Source organism: Bombina bombina, chromosome 2 (genome assembly GCF_027579735.1).
Source record: "Bombina bombina isolate aBomBom1 chromosome 2, aBomBom1.pri, whole genome shotgun sequence".
NCBI lineage: Eukaryota > Metazoa > Chordata > Amphibia > Anura > Bombinatoridae > Bombina > Bombina bombina.
Genome location: NC_069500.1, coordinates 245,643,328 through 245,653,379, shown reverse-complemented (window position 1 = coordinate 245,653,379; position 10,052 = coordinate 245,643,328). Strand labels below are relative to the sequence as shown.

The window sequence follows — 10,052 nt, the reverse complement described above, 5'->3', positions numbered from 1 at the left end:
CTTTCAATAGCAGTCAATGCTTTTCAATAGCAAAAAAAGGGCGTTATTCTGAAATGGCACAAATTGAACCGTCGTAAACCGAGGGCCACCTGTATAGTAAAATTCCCTGTTGGTGTAGCGATTACTTACGAAACAGTGTTTCAAATAATGGCCTCTAGGAGGAGCTTACTGTTAGTATACACAAATTAGAATAGTAATCCACTATGTTGCAGTCTAGTTGTTACATAGTTTAGATAAATTACATATATTGTCATTTAGCTAGGACAGTAAGTTATAATACTTATTCTTAAAATTTATCAATGATATGGTGGCTGTTATCAGTTCAATGGGTTCTCAGTAGTTTGGTTTCTATATATCAGGGAAAACACAGTACTTATTTCTCTTAGGAAATATTTATTGTAGGATAGCTATAACTTGCCTGTTGAGTTGTAAAATACAAAACAAAAGCAAAAAAAGTCACTGTTGTGCGTTATTGTAGTGAGTAGACTTTTAAATAAAACTGCTGGTTTTAATATTATGTAGATTTCCCAGCGAGTCTAATAGTGACTATGCGTCCACACAGTTAACGTTAGGAGGGCTAGTTATTTGAGCACAAAGAAACCTACCCAAATATAATTGGTTATATTGTGCAAAACGATATTTTAAAGAATGTATAATAAAGCATAAGATTGCCAGAAAGCACTTAATATAAGCCTATATATAGCCTATTGATATTAAATATGGCCCATCGTTCTCTCTTGGGTATACCAAATATTAAGTATTATAAAGTGCCTAAAAAGTAGAACTCAACCACTTTTACATTAAAAATGAGGATCCCAAAATCCTCAAACACAAACTCCCACAGTTTGTGTTGGAGGATTTTGGGATCCTCATTTTTAATATAAAAGTGGTTGAGTTCTACTTTTTTAGGGACTTTTATTCCACCCTTACCTCAGCCCTGGCATACTCCTCTGACACGGTACCTATGCAGATGTTCCCGTACTGCTGAGCGGAACTGGAGAAAACCTCGGAGTTCAGCTGATTTCCTTCATTATAAGTTCATATTGAATTCCTAATATTCAGCCCTTAATCTCTATAAGCAACATTACTTCTCTACTCTTATTTCTAATCTTTCTTCAAACCCAAAACATCTGTTCTCCACTTTCAATATTCTTCTCTGCCCACCCCCACCCCCTAATACAACTTATCTATCAGCTCAAGACTTTGCCAGCCACTTCAATAACAAAATCGACTCCATCAGAAACAAAATCAGCCCTCAACATACTTCCATTCTCTCACTCCCTCAAATGCTCGCAATCAACCACAACCCACATAGCCATAAATTTAGCTCCTTCTCTCCTGTTACTGAGGAAGAAGTTTCGGCACTTATACTGAGCTCTCACCTCACTACCTGTCCTATTGACCCTATCCCATCAAAGTTGCTCCCCTCCCTCTCTTCTACCCTTACCCCTGTACTCACACACATTTTTCAACCTAGCCTTTGCCAGACTAATCTTCCTTACACGTCGCTCTTCATCTGCTGCACCTCTCTGCCAATCCCTTCACTGGTTTCCTCTTGCCTCCAGGATTAAACACAAAATTTTTACTCTGACATACAAAGCCCTCAACTGCACTACTCCGCCCTACATCTCAGAACTTGTCTCCAGATACTCTCCCTCCCGTTCCCTTCGCTCTGCTCATGACCTCCTCCTCTCTTGTTACCTCCTCACACTCCCGCTTACAGAACTTCTCCAGACTGGCTTCCATATTGTGGAACTCTCTGCCGCCTCGCTCCACAAGACTCTCCCCTAGTTTTGAAAACTTAATGTGCTCCCTAAAGACTCTACTGTTCAGGGATGCATACAACCTACACTAACCTTTCTTTATACCGTTTCTTCTCCTCCATTGCTATCCCCTTGAACCCCCTTAGCATTTAAGCCTAAGAGCCATGCTGTTTGTAGATCACCTTCTTTAGAGCTGACTACAACAGTATGACTCTTGGCAGGGCCCTCTACCCGTCTGATCCCTATAAATGTTTCCTTGCATTCCGCCTATGTTTATAGCGCTGCAGAATCTGTTGGCGCTCTACAAATAACCGATAATAATAATAATAATAATAATAATAATAATAATAATAATAATTTCCCTGCATTAGAATTGTACACATTCTGCACACATCTATGTATAGACTGGCTGCTAAGGCCCCCCCCCCCCCCCCCAGCACTTGGGTGCAGGTGCCACTGCACCAATAGTAGTTCTGCTCCTAAATTGATATGTCATGTAAAACTGGAGATGTTTCATTGACAAGCAAACTAAGCAACATCTAATAGTCATGGATATAGAGCTGACATATTTTTACTGCCAAATACAGCATTGTTAGCACTGCATATATAACTGAGCCAATGCTATAAACAGAACTATATTGAGGAATAATATATATATACATACATATATAGTTATATATAAATTAAATGTACAAAATATATCAAGTAGAATGTAATAGTTTTTGTTGAATTTATTCAACAAAATAAGATTAACAGATACACATAATTATATACATATCATCATACTACAGTACTATACAGAGGTAATATAGTATTGAGTCTTCCTAAAATTACTGAAGAAAAGAAAGAAAGAAAGAAAGAAAGAGAAAAAAAGAAAGAAAGAAAGAAAAATAGTGCACTTTATGTCTATGGAAGAAACAATCTTTGATTCATGCTAGCTGCTGTAAACATTTTTACATATTAGGCGTAAGTATTGTAGAAAGAGTCCAGTTTTACCAGGCAAGATTTCTACCACCAATGACTATGTTACATTAGTGGTTTCCGCTCCAGTAAAACTCCACATTTAGAAAGAAATCTAGTTTACCCACTTAAATGTAATTTTTTTTCCCCAAGTGGAATGTTCTTGTCATCAATTGTTTCCATTCAGTGATGGAAGGACATTTAATTTTTTATTTGTTTCCAATACCGGGGGATTAAACATTTAGCGCAATTCAACATAATCTTGAACAAGGTAAGTTTACATTAGCATGGGAGGATAATTAAGAAGGCAGACCAATGGAGATGATTTGATAGAACATCCTAAAGAAGATTCCATGTGATAAATCCCCTGAGACGAGTTTGACTTGATCACAATGCAATCCTACCAAATATAACAAATGGTACCCATTCCTCCACACCCCCTCCAGCAACTCCTAGAAACTAAGGAGTGAATGGATTGTAAACAAGTTGGTGTTAAATACCCCTTCATCAATAACTTAAGTAAGTTTCTAATACTGAAGTTGATATTGATGAATTTATGGTAGATATAAATATTTAATGCCATTGTACTTTAGTGATATCATCCGAAGCTCACTACCCCATGAAGAAGTAAAGGAATGAATGGTTTGAGAGGTAATATCTAGATTCAACACGCTTTGAACATAACATGTCAAAATGTGTTTGTATTCTGATAAAATTCCTTTTGTCAGAATTTGGGAAAAAGCAGTGACATATTTGAAAGTAGAAAAAGCAAGAATCAAAAGGACATGAAAAGGTTTCTTTTAATTCAGTAAATGTTTAGATTGAATCCGTCTTTATTTAGAACCTTGTAAATGGAAATATGAGTGATGCTACCGTCCACTCTAAACCCTTTGACAAAATAGGGAAATAAAAAGCTTTTATTGCTCATGATATGGGTTAAGGGGGAAGGGATTGGCGACAAGGATGGGTATTTACGGACTACGGTTATCCCACACATTTAGGATTTCTAAAATTAATGGATTGGAGGTTATGTTACTATTTCTGTCTTTCCTAGCTGTACAGCATTGTTCACCTAAGATATTAATATTCAATAAGTCTTCCTCTAACCATACCCATAATTTATCCTTCGAGTGGCGATTTTGCTGCATAATGCAGGTTAAGTAGATGGCATAATAATAGAATGGTATATTGGGGGCTACCAACGCACCTCTCTCCTTAGGTCGGTATAATGTATTTTTTTTAAGGTTTTGCATGACCCCAGATAAATTGATTTAATAAACACTGCAATATGAGGAGGAAAGTTTTAGGTACAGGTAATGGTGCTGCTTGGAAAGTATAAAGGATTTTTGGTAGTATAGTAATTTTAAGCGCAGCAATTCTGCCTATCCATGTGAAACCTAGCTGGGAAAACCAGGAGGAAAGAGAAGACTGAGTGTATTGACGTAACGGTATATGATTCAATTGAAATATGTCCAGGAGATCATTCATCAAGTAGAATAGTTTAACAAAGCAAAAGTAAAGTATGCATTAGATTTCATACTTTGTCTATTAACATGAATAATAAAAGCCAAATGGTTAAACCGGTGTGATCTGTCCCTTGTACCAACACAAACTACTATTTACTTAGTATTAGAAAAAAAAGTGTCCATACTCCATAGAGCTAACTATCCCCAAACCATCTGTCCTGCAGTGCATCCTGCTACTGACCATATTAACCCCTTAAAGGGACACTAAAGTCAATTTTAAACTTTCATGATTCAGACAGAGCATGCAGTTCTAAGAAACTTTCCAAATTACTTCTATTATCTTATTGTGCAGTTTTTTTATAAACTCATTTTCTGAGGCACCAGCTACTACTGAGCACGTGCAAGAGTTCACAATGTATATGTATGTGTTTGGCTGATGACTGTCACAAAACAAGGGTCCAGCAAATTAAAGTAAAGTCGGAAATTTGTTACAAAAATAATCTACTCTTCATTTAAAATTTATAGTGTGATTGCATTGTACTTTTATTATGCATTTGTTGATTATACAATTCTACTGTATTTAACCCTTTAAGGACACAGCTTTCAGTTTGCTCAATTGTTTTATGACGGAAAAATTCCGTCATATGTCCTTAAGAGGTTAATGGTCCTTTAATGACTGAACAGTTACACACCAAAGACCAATTCTTCGGATTAGTTTTTGACATGCTATTTTATGTTACAGCTTACCTGATTGGTTTAGAGGTGGTATAAAAGGGGCATGTAACAAAGAAGGGAGACTTCTGACAGCTCTACATGGGCATTGAAAAGAACACACTGGTTCTTATGTGATCTGCATATTTATTCACATATTACTTTGCAGAGTTATCCATTAAAGGGATGCTAAACCTAATTTTTGTTTTCTTTCATGATTCAGATAGAGCATGCAATTTTAAGCAACTTTCTAATTTACTCCTATTATCAATTTTTCTTTGTTCTCTTGCTATCTTTATTTAAAAAGCAAGAATTTAAAGCTTAGAAGCCAGCCCATTTTAGGTTCAGCACCATGGATAGTGCTTCCTTATTGGTGGCTACATTTAGCAAACCAATAAGCAAGCATAACCCAGGTTCTCAATAAAAAATGGGCCGGCTCTTAAGGTTTACATCCCTGCTTTTTAAATAAAGATAGCAAGAGAACGAAGATAGTAGATAATAGGAGTGAATTAGAAAGTTGCTTAACATTGCATGCTCTATCTGAATCATTAAAGAAAAATTGGGTTTAGTGTCCCTTTAAGCAATATCCATATTCTTTTACATCTATTTGTTGCCCCCAAGTGGTAGAAATCTGCATCGGGCCATAAATAAAGACACATTTGAATATAATGGAGATAGATGCAGAAGTAAAATGCTCCATTCAAAATTATTAAAGGGAAATTAAACTCAAATCTTTATTTCCCATAACATGTTTAATTATGTGTAACTAAGAAAAAACTTTACAATACACTTTGTTCGCCTTGTATGTATTGCTTCCCCTTAGAGCCTGGAGAGTTTTCCTTGGAATACAAAACCTTGACAAACCTACACACTGCACAATTATTGATTGATATGTGCAGGAACTCATTTATAGCTCTTATTATCTGACCACAACAAATGAGTTAGATAAACAACATTTATAGGATTTTCAAGGGGTGTTTCCCATGGCTGCAAATCAATACATATATGCTTTTAAAACGTTAATTTTGTCTGCAGATCTGCATCTGATACTTATAATAGACTGATTTGATAATAGATCTTAATAATTGATACTGTTACATTTTATTCTCTTCTATTTTTGTAAGCACATAATTAGATAAACACTGTATATTTAGAGTAGACTTGTTCTATAAGGATTACTATTTGACCAATCCCTAGCTGTTTAGCGCCAGTACTTACAACGCCTTTTCTTTTTGGTTTCACAAAGGGAAACCTGGGAACTAAAGGTTGCATAATAATGGTATCTGTTGACATTCGTGTTATACAGAAAAACAACTCATGGCCAAAATGTGCATAATGCAGTAGAGCACATTACCATCGGTATCTCAATTTGCCTGCTTAATCATAGCTTTAAAAAAAAAAAAAAGGCCTCATTCACCTTAAAAAAACAACCTCAATTTATTCACAGAAATGATAGCTTCCCGATTCCAGCCTTGCTGAAGCACCCCGATCCTCCACCAAATTTTACAGTGGGTGCAAGACATTTTGGCTTGTAGGCCTCTGCAGGTCTCCATCTAACCATTAGCTGAAAATTTTACTCATCAAAGCAGATGACCTGGAATAGGTCAGATTTATCTTTGTGAAGGACGCATGATTCAAACCACGTACATGGTTATCCTGAAAAAAATTTGCTTCCTTCTTCTCTGAGAATGTTCCCCAACTCTGAGGATTGTTTTTTTCCAGAAGGACAATGCTCCATGCCACACAGCCAGGTCAATCAAGGTGTGGATGGAGGACCACCGATCAAGACCCTGTCATGGCCAGCTCAATCCTCAGACCTGAACCCACCAAAAACCTCTGGAATGTGATAAAGAGGAAGACGAATGGTCACAAGCCATAAAACAAGGAGTGGCATAATGTCACCCAACAGTAATGTGAAAGAATGGTGGAGAGCATGCCAAGTTGCATGAAAGCGGTGATTGAAAATCAGAGTTATTCCACCAAATATTAATTTAAGAACTCTTGCTTTGTTAAAAAAGGAGTATTGTGTTGTTTAAAAATAAATATGAACTTTTTGTCTTTGCATTATTCGAGGTCTGAAAACACTGCAGGCTTGATTACAAGTGGGGCAGTAGTTTGCGCTCCCACTTGCGTGTTAACTGCGCTTGACTTTGGATTTTTGCGCGCATCGAGTAGTGCGTGTATTACAAGTGGAAAGTTAACGTTTTCATAAACTTCAATGGAGCGCAAAAATTGGGGGGAAAAATCTAACACCCTTACTTGTGTGCAAACCCGATAGCATTTACTCAAGTGCCCTAACCCAACATGAAATATTAATTCTTACATTCCAATGTTCTTCATATAGCAGAATATGTTCTATTTATTCATAAATACATATTTTTATTAAATATCAGATGTTCTTTTGGAAAAATTTATATCTGTACCTATATATATATATATATATATATATATACAGTATATATATATATATATATATATATATATATTATATATAAGAAAAGCAATAGGTCCAGCACAAGTCAACAGTTCATAAATAGATAGCAAAGTGCACTGCAGCCAGAGGGACCTGCTCACCTCCAATATATAAATCCAAAGGAAAAAGACAAGTGGCTCCAGCACTGTTTCATAAAAGTGGAAAAACCTTTATTGAGGTGTCATCATGAAAAGACAGCAACGTTTCGGGTAACACAGACCCTTAATCATGCTCATGATTAAGCATGATTAAGGGTCTGTGTTACCCGAAACGTTGCTTTCTTTTCATAATGACACCTCAATAAAGGTTTTTCCACTTTTATGAAACAGTGCTGGAGCCACTTGTCTTTTTCCTTTGGATTTATATATTATATATAGGTATAGCTGTATACAGATATAAATAGGAATATCTATTTAGAACATATAGAACATATTCCCCTATGTGAAGAACACTGGAATGTGAAATATTTACAGTAAATACACCAACACTTTATTAAAATGAATGTAAATTTTGATGATAAAGTGCCCGGTTTTTAAAAATTCGATTAAAAACAGGGACCCTTTAATTTATCAAAATTTACATTTTACTTGTACAGTACTTTTAATCTTGACAGCCGCTGCATCGCTTCCTCCACCCGTCGCAAAAGCCTCTTCCTGGGTCTAAAATTAGTAATCTGGCTTCCTCCAATCACGGCATTGAATCAGACACTGATTCCCCCAGGGGGGAGGATGAGCCGTGATTGGAGGATGACTAATCCATCATTTCTGACGTAGGAAGAGGCTTGCGATGACCGGGGGAGGCTGGAGCAGCTGTCAAGATTAAAAGGCAAGTATTTTCACAACACGAGTGAATTAAAGTGCACCTGTTTTTAATAGAATTTTTAAAAACCGGGCACTTCATAATCAAAATTTACATTCACTTTAAATATAAATAGCGCTTAAATATTATTTTTCATGTTTTTAGCTACATGATTGCAAAGGACTTCAATTGCACTGATATATATATATATATATATATATATATATATATATATGTCTATATATGTATACATATGTATTTATGTGTTTATATGTGTATATATGTCTGTAAATACATAACACATATAAACACATAACTACATATGTACTCACATATAAACATATATATATATATATATATATATATATATATATTATATATATATATATAAATATTTAGACATGTATATATCTCTATGTTAAAGCCTGCCTTTTTTTCTCTAACACCTGAGACCTCATATCTTTGAACCATTATAACATTTTTATGCAATATTTTAGTAATTTTTATCAGACACTGTTATGACTGTAACTACTGTACTGTTAAATTTATTTTTGGATGTTTTTGTAACACTTTTTAGCTGAGCGTAACAGTTAACAAGAGCTCTAAAGTTGCGCCAACCCGACGTGTGTTAAATTCAATTGTGCTCAAGTGAATGTGTTTACTTTTAGCATGTAATCATCCGACGTGTGCAAAGAGCCTCGATAAATCCCCTTTCGCTCATAACAGCGCACCACTCGTAATATAATGACTAGTTGTCATTTGCCACAAATAAATGCTTTATATGACAATAATTGTATTTGGAATTTAGGAGCAATGTCAGTAGTTTATAAATACAACAAAAATGTCCACTTTACTCAAACACATACCTATAAATAGTAAAACCAGAGAAACTGATAATTTTGCAGTGGTCTCTAATTTTTTTCCAGGTAAATGTAGATGATAGACAGATAGACAGACAGACATACCCATACATATAAAAACAATATGTATATATATATATATATATATATATATATATATATATATATATATATATATATATATATATATATATATATATACATTGGCAAACTTATTGACAAAATGCTGCAAGAGAGCTAAAAGATTTTTAACAAAGAACCAAATATGTGTTAATAGCTGCAATGGAAATTTTCAACAAGTTAGCACTGTTTTGCTTTTTTTTTTTTTTTTTTTATAAAAAAAAATCCACTTTTAAAATCATTAATCACTCTCTAAGGGAAAAAAACGGTTTAATGAAAGTTTGGATGAAAAGAGGAATGTTTTTCACATAGCCAGCTGCTCAGTACGGCCTGTAGGTGGGTGTGTTTCACAAGAGGAAGCAGTGGGAATGGATCTGTCAGCCAGTCTTACGGCTAATTAGCTCGCCTACAACAAAGATAAGCAAGCCAGGAGGGGGACCCCCTAAGGTAAGGGTCTTTAGATTCTGGCCTCTGTCTGATTGGCAGATGTTAAAAGATATTTCTTAGTAATCCACTGCATCAATGAACTACACAAATTCAGTGGAGCAGTGGAATAATTCAGGCATGAGGACAGTTTGTGCAGGCAGCTTGAAAGAACAGTACCAAGATGGACAGAACTTTGGACTCTTTGCAGCTTTTGGTCACTCAGGTTTGGCCTCAGAGTGACCCAACCAAATTATTTAAAGACTGTAAGTATTATTAATTAAATGTTTTTGAACTTCCCACAGTTTTCAGTTCCTATCTATTACTGGAATACGTTTGCTAATTTATTTAAGTAGAGATTAGAGAATTTATAGTTCCTGTTAGCTTCCGATAATACATTTTCATATTAAATAAATAATTCCACCTGTTCTAAAAATGTTAATTGAAGTATCAAATATAGACACTATGACAGGTTAAG

At 35.2% G+C, this 10,052-nt stretch overlaps 1 protein-coding gene across 1 annotated transcript in view; it reads left to right on the top strand.

Annotated features, from left to right (window-relative positions):
• The first annotated feature begins 9,558 nt into the window (after positions 1–9,558).
• LIX1 (limb and CNS expressed 1) overlaps positions 9,559–10,052 on the top strand; it is a 242,414-nt gene continuing 241,920 nt past the window's right edge. Inside the window, exon 1 of the mRNA XM_053700474.1 lies at positions 9,559–9,840. Within this exon, the coding sequence (XP_053556449.1) occupies positions 9,759–9,840 (82 nt within the window). The 5' untranslated portion in view covers positions 9,559–9,758. The remainder of the gene's footprint in view (positions 9,841–10,052) is intronic.